Below are 19,329 nucleotides of genomic sequence, written 5' to 3'. Positions count from 1 at the left end.
TTTGAGCTTAAGCAAGGCATCACAGCAACCAGACACTAAATAGTTCCCACAAAAATATTTAATTTCCACAGTATTTTCTTTCAGTATCTTTAGTGAATTATGTAGAATTTTACAGGAGACAGTACTTAATGCAATATACAGAATAACAGGATCAGCCTGAACAACTTCTTCCTTTTTTCCCAACTCTGCCCCCCCTATTGAATTCTCCTGGTCACTCTGTGATTACTGCACGTTTGTCCTTTTTTTACATCAGCGTTTCCATGTGGAAAGTGGAATTTCAGAATGTTCAGCACTGCAGCCCTCGCAGGGTGCAATGCCTGGGGTAAGCGGACACGAGTCCAACAGACTAGAGAAGCACCTTACATACAATATGTACATGGAGAGCACAATCTGCAGCTTCACTGAGGCTGGACAACATACACAACCCAGGGGAGATCTGCAATTCCAGTGCCTTAGGTCGGAGCTTCCTATGGTAGAATGCCTGAATTGAAAAACCCCAAACATGCCAGTCCTCACATGATTAACATCCCTTGGTGGGGTTATCAGCATGTGTGACTTGTCTGCACTGCCTTCCAACACACACTGAACGTTCTGCAAAACAGAAACCTCCACGGCACCAGAGCCCGGGGTTAGCTCGGCCAGAGATCAGCAGCTACAGAATTTCCCAGCAAAAGCAGGTATCAGTGAGAGTCCTGAGGAGCCAGCACAGCCCACCCCTCCCTGTGGTGCCCCAGAGCTGTGCCCCCACAGACAGCAGTGCTCTTCCACCCTAAAGTGCTCAAAAGGGATCCCGGAGCTCAGCAGGTCCCGGCCAGTGCCAAATCCCAAATTTGGAACAGCCGTGCTGGCCTCTGAGACACCACCCCCAGGCACTGCAGTGCTGTGCCATCTCCCCAGCCCAGGATGTGGGGGACTTCCCCTCCTCCTGGTCCCCTTCTGGGCCATCTCACCTGTGCTCCTGTCCAGAGATGTTTGAAATTCCAGTCTCTGACAACACCGAGGTCATGGAGCTGTTGGTATGCACCCCCCTGGGCACCCGAGTTTAGAAGCAGCTGGCACAATGCCAGGATAATTTTGTTTATTTTTAAAATCTGGGATGCTTAACTCTGTTTTGGAAGAGTTTGCAAGTTAACTGACTGTATAAAAATACAGTGTAGCTGTAATATTGCTCTGAAAAGCACTTTTGCAAACTTTTTTTTTTTTTTCTGTACAGACTGGTAAATAACATTACCAGATAATATAATACATTTTTTTAAATAAAAAAAAGGAACTCTCTCAAAGTCTGAACACTAAAGTCTAAATAGCTTGTTTAAAACACAACAGTGTGACCCACGAAAATTCTGTTTTGCATGGTTAAATTATAGCAGCATGGTTACTGGCTTTTCAAGGAATTTCTTGAACTCAGCAAGCCACTGTGCTCCAACTGCTCCATCCACAACACGGTGATCACAGCTCAGGGTGACAGACATCATGCTGGCCACGTCAAAGCTGGGAGAAAAACAACAAAAAAAGGGTTAGTACTCCTCTGCAGGGCAGTGCCACTCACACAGCAGAAAAGCTGCTTGGAGAGGCAGGAACAGCAGCTGGTGCTGGGTGACAGATGTGTCCCACAGCTGCACTGGGGAGCAGATCACGTTCATTCCTTCTCTGAGGGAAACCAAGGAAGGAATTCTCCACTAAAAACACCTCAGGGCAGGGAGCTCAGCTTTCCTTGCAGCACCAAGACAGCCCCACACAAAGGAAAACAACCCTTTGAGCTCCAAGCAAGGAGCTTTTATATACAGGATCCATCCTTTAGGTTTTCCTTAAATGCAAATTGAAGCAGGTACTGAAAGCACTGTGTCAACAATACATTTTAGGGTTTTTACAATTATTATCTAATGTAGGTGTTAGGAAACCAGGCATGATTTCAGAGTTTGGGTTCAGGATCAGATGAAAACTCACCCTTTCTCATTATCAGCTGGCACTAGTATTTCTTTTGAGGAACCCACTGCCAGGATGCAGGCTTGAGGTGGATTGATTATGGCAGAGAAATTCTTAATCCCATACATTCCTAAATTGGAAATTGTGAAAGTCCCACCCTAAAAGAAAACAAACACATTCATGGGCAAACTCAAAATACTGTTTTATGTGGGAATATGAGGAGAGGGGGGAACTCATTCCAGCCTGCAGCTTCCTGATGAGGGGAGGCTCTTTGGTGAGCAGGGACAGGATCCAGGGAGCAGCTGGAGCTGTGCCAGGGGAATTTGGGATGGAGATCAGGGAAAGGTTTTGTCCCCAGAGGGTGCTGGCACAGCCCCGAGGCTGCCAGAGCTCCAGGAGTGTTTGGACAGCGCTGCCAGGGATGCCCAGGGTGGGATTTGGGGGTGTCAGGGCTCCAGGGATGCCCAGGGTGGGATTTGGGGGTGTGAGTGCAGGGCCAGGGGTTGGATTCAATGGTCCCTGGGAGTCCCTTCCCACTGAGGATATTCTGTGATTACTGAACAAGGCACAAACATCACCAAACAGCTTTTGCTCCTTTTAAACAAGTCAAGAGCAGCAGAGTTTAACAACACTTGTGGGAGTCTCACCTGGAATTCGTGAGGCTGGAGCTTCCCCTCCCGGGCCTTGGCTGCCAGGGAAGCCACGTCCTTGCTGATGGCAGCCAGGCCCTTGATGTGGGCGTTGAAGACGATGGGGGTGATGAGTCCTGCGGGGGTGCTGACGGCCACACTCACGTCCACCACGTGATTCCTGCAACACACACAGCAGCTGAGACCACTCCAGCAAGGGAGCAAACAGAAAAAATTCAACACAGTCCAGACAACCCAAAGTTCACATGAATTTGGGACAATTATTTCGCCTTGCCCACCAGCCTTAGACGGAAAGATTTTATCACTTTAACAGAACCTCTCACCTTCACATCACATATTCCCCCCTCCCTCAAATCCCAGCAGAAGTTCTGTTTTGTCACAAACAAAGGAATTTTCTAGCTCTGACCATGCCATAAACTTACTGCCTAATAACTGTGTCCATCCATGAAGAATTTGCCTCAGGCACTTTCAAGCATGCCAATGCAGAAGCTTTAATTATGAAATCATTGACAGAAAGCTTAATGTTCTCCGAGACCTCCTGTAAAAAAAAAGAGATTCCAGGTGTCAGTTTGTCCCCTGCACATCCCCCCAGTTGATGCGGGTAGTCACTGCAGTTCACAGGAAATGTTAAAAACAATCACACCACCTGCAAGCATTAAAATTCAAAGATTATTTAGAAGGTGAAAATATCTCCATAATTTAAGAATATAGGTTTTTTTAATGCTTAGTTTTCCTCAAACATGGCTTAGAATTATTATTCTGCCTAATTGTTTTTTTACCTTTCTTACTATTATAAAGCTTTCTATCCTTTTATTTTCCACCTGCAATAATGAATCACCACCAAGCAGAGCTCAGAGCAGCCCCTTAGGGAAGTCAGGAATCAGCAGACATGAGGAAAATCTTTCTGTCACAGACAGTCCAGAACTGACCCACAAAAGGCACTGAAAACAATGTTTTTTTCCCAAGCCAAGATGCCAGAACTCACCTGATTGAGCTCTTTCCTTAGCACCAGGACTTTCCCCATGTTGACATCAATGGACAGGTAGTAGTGAGGTATTGTTTGTTTGGACTGCATCAGCCTCTGAGCAATGACCTGGGGGTGTGCAGAGCACGAACACAAATCAGCCTGGAACATCCCCAGCCAGAGGAGTGCTCTTGGAAAAGCCTGGAACCTTACCCTGCGAATGTTGCTGATGGGGATGTCCGTGAAGGTCCCCTCGGGTGCTGCCTCCACTGCAGCAGGAATTGCCCCCGGAGCTGCAGCCTGCAGGGAACACCAGCGTCACCCCAGAAACACCCAGAGAGCAGCTGCAGCTCAGTGCTGAGGCCAAGCTGCCTCTTGGTAAGAGCAGCAGCTATTTCCACCTCTCCAGTTCCCCCCAGGCTCCTGCTAAGCCCTGTGTTTGGCTGTTATGGAGTGTTTGAGCAGCTCAGCACCGAGATGTGCTGCTGTGAAGCTCCCAGCCCAGCCAGTCCTGCTCTGGTTGTTGTACAGACAGCAGAGCTGTGCTGGGGGGCTCTCCCAAACTGCAGCACACAGAGAAACACCTCCATCAGCTCAGGGACAACAGAAACCACAGCATCAGAACACTTCTGGGCAGCAGTGACAGGCTGGGGATTGCTAGGTCTGGCTTTCCTTCTGATCCCCTCTCTTCAGCAATGCTGGACCAGCTGGGACTGGGTGACCTCAGCCTGTGAAGATTTAGCAGCCAAAGGAAGGGTTGGGAGCACACTATTTTTTCTTTCTTAGTGGAATATCAAAGGGACAAACAAAGGGAGAAGGCTTCACCAGTGTTTTTCGCTGGTTAAATTTCCCAACCTTACAGTCACCACCGCCCACACAATCCAGCAATGCCAGTTCCATGCAGGAACTGCCCTTCCACAGAGCCTTGCCATTCCTGTAACATCCATTCCCACAGATTTCCAGCCTACTCACTGGAGCAGCCTTTGATGGCACAAATGACTCCACATCTTTTTTGGTGATTCTGCCATCTGGTCCAGTACCTGAAAGAGGCAAAGGAAAATGGGAGAGGATTTTGATTATTTCCAACATGGCTTTGCTTCTGAAGCAAAATTTTATTCAACAGAGAGAATCATTGAAAACAACTCCTAGTTCACAGCTGCACAGTCAAAAAGAACAGGAAAATATGGATCTACAGGGACAGAAAACTGATAGTGAGAGCAAAGAAGTGGAAAGGAAAGGTACCTTTCACTTGGGTAAGGTCGATTCCTTTCTCTGCTGCCAGTTTCTTTGCCAGGGGACTGACCACGACCCTTCCTCCTTTGTGGGGTGGCCCCGCTGAGGGGGCTGCTGGGGCAGGAGCAGCAGCAGGCTGGGGAGGAGCAGGAGCAGCTGCAGGAGTTGCCATCACCTTAACAAAGAATCAAAGCCATCAGTGGAACCCACAGCAAGAGAAGAGGCCCATCTAATTATCAATCAAGAGACAGTGACTCATCTGCACAAAGGCTCCCAGAAATGAAATCAGAAACTCACTGGGAATGAGGTCAGCTGAGCTATACACAAAATAAAACAAAGAACTTATGCTCCCCATTTTCAAGGATGAGGAGGCACAAGCAACAAGCTGGGGAAAAGATCAGAATGAATAAAACCTGCTGTAGGTCTTGGAGGGCAAAATAGGGATCACTTCTCAACACATGGATCAGCCTCACACTCAAAAATCAGAACACTCCTCTTGAAGCCTGGGCTTCACACTGCCAACAGCAGCTCAGGCTTGTCAGTGGTGCCCAGGACTTCTCCTTACCTGAGGAGGAGGAGGAGCAGAAGGAGCTGCTGCCTTCATGTCAGTGACTGCAGCAGCCTGGTAGTCAGCAAAGGCTGGAATATCAGCCTCCTTCTCCACAATGATGCACAGAGCAGCTCCTAAGGGCACATCTCTCGTTCCCTCAGGCACCAAGATCTTTGCCAGGTAACCTTCCTCCTGCACTTCAAAGCCTGCAGGGGAGAGAAACAACGCTGAGGAACTGCAGAGCTGCTCCAAGTGCTGCTGCTGGAGACTGGCAGCTGAAGCAGGAGAATCCTCTCCAGCAGGGAACCTCTCCACATACATGCTAAGGATTGATGAGTGTTTTTAGGAGCTCCAATGTTTGTCTCCCCAGTGAATGAAACGTTAACAAAACTTGTCCCATAGCACCACCCCCTGAGCAGCCAGAGGAGCTGGCAGAGGTTGCTCAGGGCCCTTCCAAAGGCACCTCACCCACCCTGGCTGAGGACTCACCGATTGTGGCTTTATCTGTCTCAATTTCGGCCAGTAAGTCTCCCTCATTCAGCTTCTCCCCGACCTTCTTCTCCCACCTCTGCACTGTGCCCATTGTCATGGTGGGTGACAGAGCAGGGAGGGTGATCTGGGGAGGCACAGAACACAACACAGTCACATCCTGCTCACCCAGAAGGCTCAGGAACACAGGTGAACTCCTGGGAAATGATGCCAACCTAAAGAAGCAGCTTTAATGCACTCCTAGGTGTGGCTCCAGGACAGCCAAGCAGAGCTATCCCACTGTGCTGCTCTGGCTTCTTTGTGCAAGGCCTGAGCAGGAGAGCAAGCAAGAGCAGAGGGCAAGAAATGGATAAATCAAAATAATCATCACTGCCATCACCCTGCAAGGCTAAGGAAGGCTGCAGCAAGTCACTTTGTCACTGTGACACACACACCAGGAGCAAAACTGGGCAGAGGGGGCAAGCAGAGGGAAGAAAGCAACTTTAGTAGCCAAAACACAAATTTAGAAGCCATTCATTAATTCTTTTATTACTGACTTTGAGTAACATCTCAGACAAATCAGTTCCCACATGCTTCATCTGTGGGATGGGGTTCAATATTCCAGAGTTTCTTTTTCAAAGGGGTGTCAAAGCAATCCCCTGTACAAAGTGCTCAAATCCATCAGTGGATACACTTCGAAACCTAAGCAGAGCAAAAAGGTTATACCCACAAACACAATTCATTATTAGTCACCCACAGACACATCTGGTGTGGTCACCAGGGCACCAGAGACTGGAGCTCTGCTCTGAGATATGAGCAGAGCTTACTCACACTAAGCACAAGGTCTTTTTATACCACAACTGTCCAAATAATGCAGATTTGGCACATTTTTCAAGACAACAACCCTGGAGGGACAAGCCTCTCCTCCACCAGCAGCTGTGATGCTGAAATGAATTTATTAAAAAAGCTTTCTGCGATGTCCCCCAACACACTATTGTGTGCTCTAAGCACACAACAACTGAGGTGGCACAGTTAATAAATTCCCATTCCAGACAGTTTTTATGGCAAAATGCCCCACAGGTAGCAATGCCAGGGGCAGAAAAAGCGTGCAAGAAGCCTTAAAGCAGGAGCAGTGCTCTCTTACCTGCATGTGAGGAGGGTAAGAGCTGCCAGGGGCCTGAGGAGAAGGCTGAGGTGGTGGGGAGGGGGCTGCAGCTGGAGGGGGAGGCACTGAGGCTGCGGGGGCAGCAGCTGCTGCAGAATCCAGGGTGTAATTTTTGAAGGCATCAATATGTTCAGGCCTAGAAGAACACACAGAGCCCCAAAACCCATCAGGTGATGGCCTCAGTCTTTCACTCAAGGCACCCCAGAAGCCCCAAGAGGGAAAATTCACATCAAGGGTCAGGAAAATACATACTTTTCTACTGTGATGCATATTATAGCCCCAATAGGAACATCCCTTGTTCCTTCAGGCACCAGGATCTTGGCCAGGTAACATTCCTCCAGGCTCTCAAAGCCAACTGTAGCTTTGTCTGTCTCCACCTTTGAGAGAGAAGAGGAAATGGTGAGCCCAGAGCTTCCCAGTTTGCTGCAGGGTCACAGCTCTGGAAAAATCACCCTGAGGCAGCAGCTGTAGGGAAGTTTGCCCTCAAATCAACTCTGAGAGGCTGACAGCCACTCCTTCCCACCAGCATCCCTTGGGATCTGGGATCCAAAATCTGTCTTCAGCCAGGGACAGCCCCCAGGCCACACGTGCAGCTCAAGGGAGACCAGCCCAGCCCCATCCCCAGGATACCTCTGCTATGAGATCCCCTTCATTGATCTTGTCCCCCTCCTTCTTCTCCCAGCGTGAGATGGTGCCCATCTGCATCGTGGGGGACAGCGCTGGCAGGGCCACCTGCGAGGGACAGAGCAGTGTCACAGCCCAGACAGATCCAGCAGCAGGAAGCACACACGGGACAGAGACAAATCCTCAGCTCAGCGTGGGATGTGGGGCACAGATCTGCTGCAAATCCCCAGCACTGCCCCACGCTGCTGGTGAAGAACCCTGGCAAACCCACACTGGGTGCTGAGGGCAGAGGCTGTGCTTGCCCCATCCCTGGAAGTGTTCAAGGTCAGCCTGGGTGGGGCTTGGAACAACGTGAGATGGTGGAAGGTGTCCCTGCACGTGGCTTTAAGGTCCATTCCAACCCCTTAACACTCTGTAATTCTTACCAGGAAAAGGTTACAGAGAGCCAGGGCTGGGCCTGGGTCTGCTAAGGACCAGCAGCAGTGCTGGATAAAGGATAAAGCCACTCAGGGGCTTGAGCCTAAGTGGTGCCAAAGACACAAAAATCACCGATTTTCTCCCAGTTTGGGTAGCCAAGCGTTGGAATAGGTTTTACCCAGGGAGGTGGAGGAGTGCCCATCCCCGGGGGTGTCTAAGAGCAGTGCGGGTGAGGGGCTGGCTTGATTATCCTACAGGAATTCTCCAGCCTCGATGATCTCAATCCCCGGGGCAAACTGAGCCGCACGGGGAGGGGACTGAAAACGCGGAGGGGGAAAGAGAAGGGGCAGGGATGGGAAAGAGAAGGGGCAGGGATGGAAAAGAGAAGGGGCAGGGATGGGAAAGAGAAGGGGCAGGATGGGAGGAAGAGAAAGGGCAAGGAGGGAGAAAGCAAAGGGCAGAATGGGGAAAGCAAGGGGCAGGATTGGGGAAAAGAAGGGGCAGGACTGGGGAAAGGGAAGAGGCAGGACTGGGGAAAGGGAAGGGGCAGGGTTGGGGAAAGAGAAGGGGCAGGATAAAGGGCAAGGAGGGAGAAAGCAAAGGGCAGAATGGGGAAAGCAAGGGGCAGGATTGGGGAAAGTGAAGGGCCAGGATTGGGGAAAAGAAGGGGCAGGATTGGGGAAAAGAAGGGGCAGGACTGGGAAAAGGGAAGGGGCAGGGTTGGGGAAAGAGAAGGGGCAGGATGGGGGGAAGGGAAAGGACAGGGAGGGGGGAAGAGAAGGGCAGGACTGGGGAAAGCAAAGGGGCAGGGAGGGAGAAAGCAAGGGGCAGAATGGAGGGAAAAGAAAGGGCAAGGAGGGGGGAAGAGAAGGGGCAGGGAGGGGGGAAGAGAAGAGGCAGGATTGGGGAAAGAGAAGGGGCAGGACTGGGGAAAGAGAAGGGGCAGGGAGGGGGGAAGAGAAGGGCAGGATTGGGGAAAGCGAAGTGGCAGGACTGGGGAAGCAAGGGGGCGGATTGGGGAAAGCAAGGGGCAGGGAGGGGGAAAGAAGGGGCAGGGAGGGGGAAAGAAGGGGCAGGACTGCGGAAAGCAAGGGGCAGCGCGGGGGCACGGGGGACAGCCCGGAGCCCGGGGGTGACCCTCACCTTCTGGTGCGCCGGGAGGCTGCAGCAGCGGCGCGGGACGAGCCGGGGCCAGGCGGGCGGCGGCAGCAACGGGCGAGGCGCGGGGCCGCCCCAGACCGGGCCGCGCCGGGCCGGGCCAGCCCCGGCCCCGACCCCGGCCCCGAGCGCTCGGCGGGGCCGCACCAGGCCGGGCGGCCGGGCCGCGCCCCGGGACACGCGTCGCGCCAACACCCGCCACATGCTGGGGCCGGGCTGCAGCGGGCTGGAGCCGGGCTGGGCCGGGCGGACCGGGGCCGGCGGCGCTCGGTGACCTCCGTGCGGGCGGCGCGGCGCGACACTGGGGCGGCCGTAAAGCGGCGGCGGGCGGGAGCGAGCGCGCCTCAGGCACCGCCTCAGCGCCGCCTCAGCGCCGCCCGCACCGAGCGCGGCTCGGCGTGAGGGGAGCAGGGCACCGGGGGCTCTGAACGGGGAAACCGGCATGAAAACCGGGCACCGGGGGCTGTGCATAGGGAAAACCGGCATGAAAACCGGGCACCGGGGGGCTCTGAACAGGGAAAACCGGCATGAAAACCGGGCACCGGGGGGCTCTGAACAGGGAAAACCGGCATGAAAACCGGGCACCGGGGGGTACAGAACGGGGAAAACCGGCATGAAAACCGGGCACCGGGGGGCTCTGAACAGGGAAACCGGCAGGAAAACCGGGCACCGCGGGGCTCTGAACGGGGAAATCGGCATGAAAACCGGGCACCGGGGGGCTCTGAACGGGGAAACCGGGCACCGGGGGGCTCTGAGCGGGGAAACCGGCATGAAAACCGGGCACCGGGGGGCTCTGAACGGGGAAACCGGCAGGAAAACCGGGCACCGGGGGGTTTACACAAGGAAAACCGGCATGAAAACCGGGCACCGGGGGGCTCTGAACAGGGAAAACCGGCATGAAAACCGGGCACCGGGGAGCTCTGAACGGGGAAAACCGGCATGAAAATCGGGCACCTGGGGTCTGTACAGGGAAAACTGGGCACCTTCTCTGCACAGCTCCCCAGCAGGAAAACCAGGAAAACCGGGCACCTCAGGGCTCTGCTCAGGGAAAACCGGGCACTTTCCTATGCTTGTTAACTTGATCTTGTAGCAAAATCTCTGGAGTCAAGAGTTAAAACTCATTTAAAGGTGACACTTTTTGTTTTTATAGGGGAGAAACCTCCCAAAGCAAACTGCTGTTCTGGATAGCAGAGAAGGACATGATGCTGGCCAACAACAGACCAGAAAAAACTTCATAATTTGCTCCATGAAACTCCAGCCTGGGTGCGTGGCTGTTGCTGAAATAAAACCCATGAGTAAAACCCAAAGAATTAAACACTTGTGAGAAGTTTGCAATTGAAATACAATTGATCTCAGTATCACAAGCCCATGCCCTCTTCACTAGAAACCATGCAACAGAGAAACTAGGTCCAGGGGAGAAGGAAAATCATTGTTTCTTTTCCAAAAGGGATGTATTTCCCCCATTAATTAACCTGCCCATTGGTGAACTTTCCTCACGCTGTCTGAAAACAGAAAGTCACACAAATTGTCCAGAACAGGAGGCAGCTTGTGTTGTGCCAATGTGGCACAAAACCACGTAGGAACCCTGATATAAAACCCAATATCGACTAGTTGGATTTCCATAGTAAGATAAAATTACAAGGCCAATGTTGTGTCAACAGAAGATGATACAAAACATCTCAGCATCCACCAGGAAAGGAGTAAAACACAGTATAATGCGTGCAGAAATATACAGAGAGCACTTGCACTAGTATAAAAATATCCACAGTCCTCAGACAAATGTGAATCGGTACAAAATAATTTCAAGAACAGGTTTACAAAAGGACACGTTAATATAAAACAGTAAAACCAGGTTGCCCCCTCTCCCAGCCTCATGCACAGCACACACAGACAGTCCATGGAAGGCCCACAGGAGCTGGGAAGGAGCAGAGCCCATTTGACCTCCCAAGCCCACGGGCGATCTAGAAAAACAAAACCACAAAATCCAAAGGGAAAAAATCCACCCTTGGGGGATTTTAGAGCAGTTCTTTCCCCAGCAGTTCTTTCCTGATCCTTCAGGACTCAGCGTAGCAAGGAACTGGTGTGGATAAGTGGGGGGACAGCAGCAGAGGATGCCTGTGCACAGGAGGTGACAGCACAGAGGACAGGGACAGAGGCTCAGCAAGGACAGGGGGTGTAAGGATCTCAGGAAGCAGCTGATTCCAGCTCCCCAAACAAGCACTGTGGTCCCACAGATCCCCACAGTGACAGAGCCAACCCCGAGGGGAGTGGGAACAGCTTTGGAAAGTGGGGAAAGCGGGGCTGGGAAAGGGGAGCCTGAGTTTGGGAGAAAGGGAGCTTGGCCAGGTTGGTGAGCTTTGCTTCAGATCATGCATCAGCCCTCCAGAGGACTCTCCCCCCACCCAGAACAGGTCCTGTCAGCCTGCAATGTCCACAGAGTCACTCTGCTCCTGCAGGACAACTTCCAGCTGGTCCAGCTTCAGCTCTCACAATTCAGCTCTACTCCATGCTTCACATTTTCACCATCAGTGCAGTTTTGTGTGACACCAGCACAGGAGATGCCCAGCTGAGCCTGCAGCACACAGTGCAGGGATGGAAGAGAAGGGGGCAGAGCATCCTTAAGGCCTCCAAGGTTTTGCTGGCAGGGCCAAGCCGGGTGTTTCTGCCCCACAGAGCAGTCCCTGCAGCCCCAGGACAGCAGCTGCCCTCAGGCACGGGCAGTCAGGTGCCAGCTGTCCATGCACACAGCCTGCACCACCCCTGGCTGGCACAGAGGCTCTTTTTTGGCAGCTTGAATTGGTCTCTTCCCAGCACTTGGGCTGCTTGGTCACTCTCTGAGCTCTGCAGACAGTCACGGGTTTCCATAGAAACAGAGCTTGAAAGCTTCATTAATTCTCCCCGTGGTCTTCTTCCACCCAGGCCACGATTTTCCCCTCCCAGCCAGGAATGATGTCATCATCATGGAACACCTACCATAAAAATAAATAAATAAATACATAAATAAATAAAGTATTTCAGTCATGTCTGGGGTCTGGACACAGGGTTCTGCAGTGTGAGTGGCATCAGGGCCATGAAGTCAAATCCTAGCTCAGATTTCCCAAAATAATCCCAGGAACACATGGGAATGATGGCTGAGGTACGAGCCACCTTTTCACAACTTAGGTAAATAACAGACCAGGCCTCACTAACCAATGAATATCAGGATTATTATCAGCTTGTTTTTTTTTGACATTAAAGGCAAACTAAAGACAGCAATCACGCCTTTTCTGAGCCAGAGCACGACCTCCAGCTCCTGCTGCTGCCTGTCCCCAGAGAGGGTGACCTTTTGCCCTTGCCCTAATCAATTTGTGAAGCAAGAACTGTGCCAATAACCTGAGATGAATACAATCCACACCCACAGCAGCCTGAGCACGAGCAGGGCTGCGCTGCAGCACACAAAAGGAATGATGCCACACACACAGAGCTCTCTGAAAAACCTTCAGAGGAGAGGAAGAGATTGCATTTTTAATACAGCCTCTCCCACTGCAGTAGGGTTTATGAAACCTGCAGCCTAGATTTTTGCTCTGTTCCCTGAGCTGTGTCACAGGCTGGCTTTGCCCAAGGGGCTCTGCAACTTCCACATCCATGGAATTGCTTTTGCTGAGGATGAAAATATTTTAGCACGACAGGAGCTTAATCCACAGCTGGGAAAGCAGTTTTGTTTGGGGGAAACATCTGCTGTTTCATTAGTTTAAAAGCCAGGGGACCATGGTCCCCAGGGCTGTGTGGTGACACTGATCCCAAAGCCCAGTCCCACTTTTACCTCCTCCTTCACTGTCCCAAACTCTGGGTCCAGGGCTTTGAAGTGGTACCGATGGGTTCCTTCCCGATCGATGGCTGCCTTGAAATCCTTCAGAGTCACTTCCCCTAACCTGCAAAAGGGAAATAAATGCAAATAAAAACACAACAACAAAGCTCAGGCACTACTGCAGATCATTTTCCCCATGAAATCCAGTTAAGGCCCAACCTGTGCTGGCTGGGAGCATTCCCGGGAAATCAGAGTGTTGGTTTTAGGGGCACAGGGGGGTTAGGAAGGCCCAGGCTCACCTCTTTGGTATGCTGACCATGAAGGGGGTGAGGGAGCGGTCGGTGAAGTACAACACTTTGGTGCAGGCACTGGTGCTCATCACGGGCGTGCTCTGAGAGTGAGGCAGCTCTGCAAGGCAGCAACTCCCTGATTATCATCCCTCATCATCATTATCCCTCCCCATCTTCCCCTTCCAGCTGGCCAGGATGGATGGTGGTACGTGGATTTTAATTTGCCCCTTTGTGTTTCTCTCCCCAACTCCTTCCTTGTTTCCTTCTTCCCCCCAAGAGCTGAAACAGAGGAACTGAACTCCATGGTTTTAAGGCTCCTTTTAAGCAGAAAATGCTCTGGACACATGGAAATGTGGTGTTTAAAAAGGCTGCACCGTTCTGTGGCTATGAAAGGCAGTAAACACTGAGCAGGGAACACTTGTCTGTCCCCACTAGATGGTGCACAGCAGCAGGAAAGCTGGGATGACATCCCTTTTCCCAGTGATTGCCATGGTTATCTGTGCTGCAGCACTGCCCAAGAGGCTCAGCCCAGTGCTGTGATGGTTTTTTACAGAAAACCAGCCATAAACGTGTGTCCCTTCCCTTTGCAGCAGCTTGGCCCAGTGCTGTGATGGTTCTTTACAGAAAAACAGCCATAAACGTGTGTCCCTTCCCTTTGCAGCAGCTTGCCCCAGTGCTGTGATGGTTCTTTACAGAAAACCAGCCATAAACGTGTGTCCCTTCCCTTTGCAGCACCTCTGATGCAGGGAGGATTCTGGAGGGGGCAGATTCCCAAGGGGATTCTACACCCCGGAACCCGAGCAGTGAATCTGGCAGTGGAAGGGCAGGATCTGCAAGGCACTCACTGGATTTGGGGGGCCAGGAGTCTCTGCACTCGTTGCTTGCTCTGCTTGCTGGCGATTTCCCCCGCACCTGGGGCACAAAGCCAAAACAAGGAGAAAACGTCACCTCCCGGCCAGAGCATGTGAGGGGCAGGAGCTGAGTGCCCTGGGGAGCCTTTACCCTCCTCTCCTGCCTCTTCTGCGTCTCCAGGCGGTGCAGGCGCTCCATGAGGCTGGAGATGCCCTGCTCCAGGCTGTCGATGGTGTGGTGCTGCGGGTCGTGGCCGCTGAAGCTGTTCCTGAGGCTGCGCAGCGCGTCCCGCACCAGCTGCAGGTCACTGGTCTGCCCAAAACAGCACAGCTGGCACCAGCCCAGCAAGGGGAAAGCTCTCTTAATGAAATAAAAGAGTTCCAGGATATCTGGCTGGGAACGCAGCCCTCAGGTGCACTTACCCCTCGGTGGGCTGTGGGAGCAGCTCCTTTTCCTGCTGGCTGCAGAAAGCCATTGCTCTGGGCACTGTGACTGCTGTAAGCCATCACCTGGGCAGGGGAAGATGTGTGAGTGCCAGGAGCTCCCCAAAAATCCCCATTTATGGACTTCAAAATGAGAGGGAATGAGAGCTTTCCACAGCAGTGATAAAACTCCCATCTTCTCCCAGATAAAGACACTCCCTAAAGTGTGCAGGGAGCTCCTGGTCACAGCACAGACCTGATTCCTCACGTCAAGGTGGAAAGATTCAATGCCAGTGTCAGCAGGAAAAGGAGGAAGTAAATTGAGCAGTGGTCTGACCATTGCCAGGGCCAGAGGTGAAGCTGGAAGCTGAGAAAGCCTCTGGCTTTCATCTCTGGGAATTCTGAGCCAAGAGGCTGAGCCAGAGTGCTCCGTGCTGGGGGCTTTGCCTGCCTTGGTCAGGGCTCTGACAGGGAGAAGGCAGAGCCAGACCTCTCTGGGATGAAGGGGAGGGTTCTGGAGACAGGGTGCAGGGCAAACACCACCCCAGGTGTGGAGCAAGGTCCCGTACCTCCTCAGCCTCTCTCTTCATGCAGTGAGCCAGCAGGGCCTCCCTGTGCTCCAGCTCCCGCTCCAAGTCCACCTGTGGAGGGGCAGCAGAGCAGTCACCACCAACTGGGCCAGCCAGGGCAGCTCCCAGTGCAGCCCAGCTCTCCCTACCTGCTGGTAGCTGGCCTCAGAAAGCTGCCTGAGCATCTCATCCAGCTTGGTCTGGTGCTGCTGCAAGTGCCGATCCTTCTGGCACAGCTCCTTCTGCAACACACGGAGCTAGGGAATCAGCAGGGCAGGGAGGGAGGCTCAGACATCTTCCCTGTCATCTGCCAGGATCGGGTGGCTTGCACAGGGTGTGCTTTGCAGATGTTAGAGCTGAGTGTCAGAGGTTTTTTGGTTTTTTTTTTTGATGAGATCAATCAGGTTTTTATTGCCCAAAGTTCCCTTGGCCAAAGATCCGCTGCTGAGGTCACAGAGCTGTCCCAGAGAACACAGATTCCCGAGGGATCAAAGGACAAACAGGTCACCCACCCTCATCTGCACAAGTGCTGGACACTCAGCAGCCACCACCAAAAACCACGACAATAAAAGATCTGCAAGAAACTGTGAGGTGAATGCAAAGAACTTCTGATCCCTCCACCTCACTGCAAACACCCCTGGCTCCCACAGCTCCTTCCTGGGGCTGTCCAAGTGCCAGGGAAAGAGCAACCCCATTCCCAGAACTGAAGAACCACCCAAACCCCATGGAAGAGGTTCCATTACTTTGTATTCTGCCAGGAGCCGGTTTCTCTCTTCAACCTTCCTCTGGAGGTCAACCTGCAGGAATAACAGCCAGCTGTGAGGCAGATATTCCCAGAGAGTGAGAACCTCTGCTCCTTGTGCTAAAGGGCAAGCAGAAACCTACAGAGATCAAGGGAGCTGCTGTTTGGGGTGGCAACCTTTGGACAGAGACCTGCACATGGCAGGTGCCACCTGCTAAGGGAGGGAGCGAGGAGGAACAAATGCAACAGCACTGAAAACATCAGGGAAAGCCTCTCCCTGTCCCAGCTGAAGGTCCTGGAGGACAGGAAGCGGGAGTGAAGGTCAGGAATCTCCAGCCTCACAGCTGGCCAGCAGGCTGTGAGCAGCCTGTGCTGTGCAGAGACTTCTGGCTGCTTGTTCACTATCCCACGAGCCCAAAATCTCTGCTGCAGCCACCCCTGGGGCCACCAACCCCCCGCCAAAGTGACCTCAGCAGCAGCAGCAGCAGCAGCAGCAGCAGCAGCAGCAGCAGCAGCAGCGACTCACGTTCTGGTTGTGCAGCTCCTCCTTGTCCATGTTGGCTCTCAGCAGCTCCTGCTTGAGCTGCAGGACTGAGGCATCCTGCTGGAGCAGCCTCTGCTGCAGAGCGTCCTGGGGAGAGGTGATGGCTGCAGGAGGGCAGGAGGGCAGTGCCCCTTCCCCGGGGCTCAGTGCCCAGAACACGCTGTGGCCACTCAGGCCGAGGTGCTGCCAGGGCCCCCAGAGGGCTCTCAGCCCTCCTGCCTCTCCTTTACCCAAAACTGATTTCCCTGCCAACGTTTTGGCCACCAGCACAGAGGGATTTCTCTGCTTCAGCCTAAATTTCCTGCTCCAGAAGTGATGGACAGTGGCTCTGATGGACAGGAGCAGCTCTGGAGGGCATTCAGCCCTGCAGCTCCTGCTCCAGCCACTCATCCAGAGGGCACAGAGAGGCCAAGATCAGCCCAGGACACCAGGAGCCTTAAGCCCTGAGTGTGACCCAGTTGTGCAGGGCAATCCTCTCTGGAGAGGCCAAAGTCAGGCTAATTCTGCACCTTTCACTCACCCAGAGCTCCACCTTGGACAGCTACTGCTGTTTGCTCCCTTCTGACAGGCAGCTCTAAAAATACCTCTGTCAGGAGGAGATTGGCAGTGTTCAGCACTGCAGAGGCACAAACTGAGCCTTTCTGGGCAGGACAGGGACACCCCAGGCTCTTTTTCCTGTGCTGGCAGGAATGAGTTCACTGGGCCAATGCTTCTGGGTGTGTACTCCGAGAGAGAGGAGGGAATAAAAGAGCCAGCCAACCAATTTATGCCTCTTTTTGTTTAGGAGAAACGGGGGGAAATAAAGAAAAAGGGGAATACTTGACCACAGTCTCACAGACAGAGCAGAAAACTGGAAACCCAGCTCCTTACACCTGCCTAAAAATTCAGAAATAAACCACAGGATCCCCCACCTCCAAGCCCCCAGTACTCCTCCTTCCACAATCTGAGATTCCTCAGAGGTGTGTGGCTGCTGCTGGCCCTACTCATCTAAAGCACTACTATTCATTTTTTTATTAAATATTAAATGTCCCTTTCCTCACCTTTATTCCCTGCAGGTTCCGAGCTTCTTGTTTGTATTTCAGCAGCTCCTTCTGCAAATGCAAGGCAATTTGGTTAAACAGCACTTTGTCACCCCTTCAGAACCAACCAGAGCTGGTGTTTTCTGCTGCAGGAGGAAGCACATCCCACCTTTCCCACAGCTCCAAGAGCCTGAGAAATTTTAATGAGTTACAAACACGACAAAGAGCTGAGCTCTTAAGCTCTGTTATTAAAGTCCTGAGGAAAATAAAGATTGCCCACTCCCCTAAATCTGTCTTTCAGGCCAACATCAAACACTTCTGCCAGCATCAGAACTGATCCCAAGCCTCCAGACTTGGAGCCCTGACAGAATATTCCCCATTTCATCCATCATGTTGCCCACCCTGCCTCATCCCCACCCTGTTTTCCCCTAAAAAATCAATCTGCAAAACCTCTCTTTCCCCTCTGACCTTCAGATCTTGATTTTCTTCCACACTCTGGTCCAGACGGCTTCGGATGATGATCTGAATGCAAAATATCAGTGTTGTTATTGTGCAGCAGGGGCAGGGCAGAGCAAAAGGGAAATTTGGGTCTGGGGGTGTTCTCACCAGCTGCTCCTCAGGGCAGGCTCCACGCTCAGAAAGCTCAAAGGAGCCTTCCTGCTCATCCTCAGGTAGAGACCCATTGAGCAACAAAGCCTGGGGAGATAAAGGGGAAAAACAAACAAAAAAATCTCCTTTTCAGAGATTTCAAAGGGAAATGGGTGAGCTGCAGCTCTGGCCAGCAGTCACTCCTATCAACAGTCCCTAACCAGCTTCATTTCCCATTTCTGCTGATTTATTCCCCTCAGAAATGAGGGGTTTTCTTCAGGAATGAACAAGAAGATTTATCCCCTGACAAAGCTCTCCCAGGGGTCTGTCAGGCCATGCTCTTCCCCACAGAAAGAACCAAACAAGGACAACTCAGACTTCCAGGGAGTGAAGTCTCAGCTTTAGCACCTTCTAGGGTGTGTGTGCATCAGACCCCCAATATTTCCACCAAACTGTCACAATCTGGAGCTTCTCAATTACTGAGTAAGAGGAGGAAAATCGATGAATTAAATCCAATTTCCTGGCTGGCCACATCAGCTGCCTCCCCCCACTCCCAGGGGAGGAGGGGGCAGCAGTGCCAGTCCCTCCTGTCCCTGCTCCCAGTGGGCACAAAATGCAGGGATTTTACCACTGAACCAAGGAATTTTTTTCTTTTTTGGTGACTCTTTTGTGTCCTGCCCATTGTCCCCGGGGAAAGCGCCTGCCCAGCTGCCTGTGCTCCTCACACAATCTCTGCTTTGTTTACTGCCACATAAATATTTACAATTCAAAGCCACTGTGGTTCCCAGCACAAACAGAAAGGGATGTTCCTGAGAGAGTTCAGTGCCTTCACCATATGGATCAAGGGGCTCCACACACCGGGCTGAGGGAGGGGAAGAGAGGGAAAAGCCCCACAAATTAAGAATTGTGGGGAGAATGTGCCAAATATGAAGGTTCAGCCAAGCTCGTGGAAGGACCGATGCAGGGCTGGGTGAGCCTGGAAGGGAACACTCTCTGAGGAGAGAAATCTCTCACCTGCAAACCAGAAATCATCTTTTTTGCCTCCTCCATTTCCTTTTCCAGGTGGTCCTGCTGTTCCAGGAGCTGCTCCTCCCATGAGTTCTCCAGGTAGGACCCGGAGCTCCCTGCCTGCCACTCGGGCTGGAAGTGAGAGTCGGCCTCTTCTGCAAGAGAGAGGAGCTGCCTGTTGCTCTGATTTTTTAAAGTGTTAGGTTTTATTTTCTAGTTCTTTTGAAAGTTTTAAAGTTCTCATAAAACCTTCTGATAATGTTTACATATTTGAGAGTCAGAGTTCCCACACAATCTCATGTATAAATAGAACAGTTTACATAGTTCTCTGCAGGTGGAGAGAAATGATTGATTGA

The 19,329-nt window shown here is 52.2% G+C and overlaps 2 protein-coding genes across 4 annotated transcripts in view; both read right to left on the bottom strand.

Moving 5' to 3' along the window:
- Positions 1 to 40: 40 nt before the first annotated feature.
- Positions 41 to 9,466, bottom strand: DLAT (dihydrolipoamide S-acetyltransferase). Its single transcript, XM_030291129.4, has 14 exons — positions 9,138 to 9,466; positions 7,584 to 7,685; positions 7,206 to 7,330; positions 6,933 to 7,089; positions 5,810 to 5,936; positions 5,336 to 5,526; positions 4,780 to 4,945; positions 4,510 to 4,577; positions 3,751 to 3,837; positions 3,559 to 3,666; positions 2,996 to 3,111; positions 2,571 to 2,733; positions 1,945 to 2,081; positions 41 to 1,488 (listed from the first exon to the last, which is right to left on the bottom strand). Exons 1-14 carry the CDS (start codon positions 9,354 to 9,356, stop codon positions 1,359 to 1,361), a joined length of 1,896 nt encoding a protein of 631 aa, XP_030146989.4. The 5' UTR covers positions 9,357 to 9,466; the 3' UTR covers positions 41 to 1,358.
- A 1,297-nt stretch (positions 9,467 to 10,763) lies between these two features.
- DIXDC1 (DIX domain containing 1) overlaps positions 10,764 to 19,329 on the bottom strand; it is a 29,527-nt gene continuing 20,961 nt past the window's right edge. For all 3 annotated transcript variants that reach the window (XM_032752790.3, XM_030291128.4, XM_012570758.5), the window contains 14 exons: positions 18,980 to 19,128; positions 17,984 to 18,073; positions 17,846 to 17,899; positions 17,399 to 17,449; positions 16,341 to 16,445; positions 15,816 to 15,869; positions 15,222 to 15,314; positions 15,073 to 15,144; positions 14,504 to 14,590; positions 14,232 to 14,393; positions 14,075 to 14,141; positions 13,239 to 13,347; positions 12,955 to 13,063; positions 10,764 to 12,121 (listed from right to left, as the gene is read on the bottom strand). In XM_032752790.3, the coding sequence (XP_032608681.3) occupies positions 12,041 to 12,121; positions 12,955 to 13,063; positions 13,239 to 13,347; positions 14,075 to 14,141; positions 14,232 to 14,393; positions 14,504 to 14,590; positions 15,073 to 15,144; positions 15,222 to 15,314; positions 15,816 to 15,869; positions 16,341 to 16,445; positions 17,399 to 17,449; positions 17,846 to 17,899; positions 17,984 to 18,073; positions 18,980 to 19,128 (1,283 nt within the window). In that variant the 3' untranslated portion in view covers positions 10,764 to 12,040. The remainder of the gene's footprint in view (positions 12,122 to 12,954; positions 13,064 to 13,238; positions 13,348 to 14,074; positions 14,142 to 14,231; positions 14,394 to 14,503; positions 14,591 to 15,072; positions 15,145 to 15,221; positions 15,315 to 15,815; positions 15,870 to 16,340; positions 16,446 to 17,398; positions 17,450 to 17,845; positions 17,900 to 17,983; positions 18,074 to 18,979; positions 19,129 to 19,329) is intronic.

This window comes from Taeniopygia guttata, chromosome 24, assembly GCF_048771995.1.
Source record: "Taeniopygia guttata chromosome 24, bTaeGut7.mat, whole genome shotgun sequence".
NCBI lineage: Eukaryota > Metazoa > Chordata > Aves > Passeriformes > Estrildidae > Taeniopygia > Taeniopygia guttata.
Note: the sequence above shows the minus strand (reverse complement) of the source record. Positions and strands in the feature narration are given on the sequence as shown.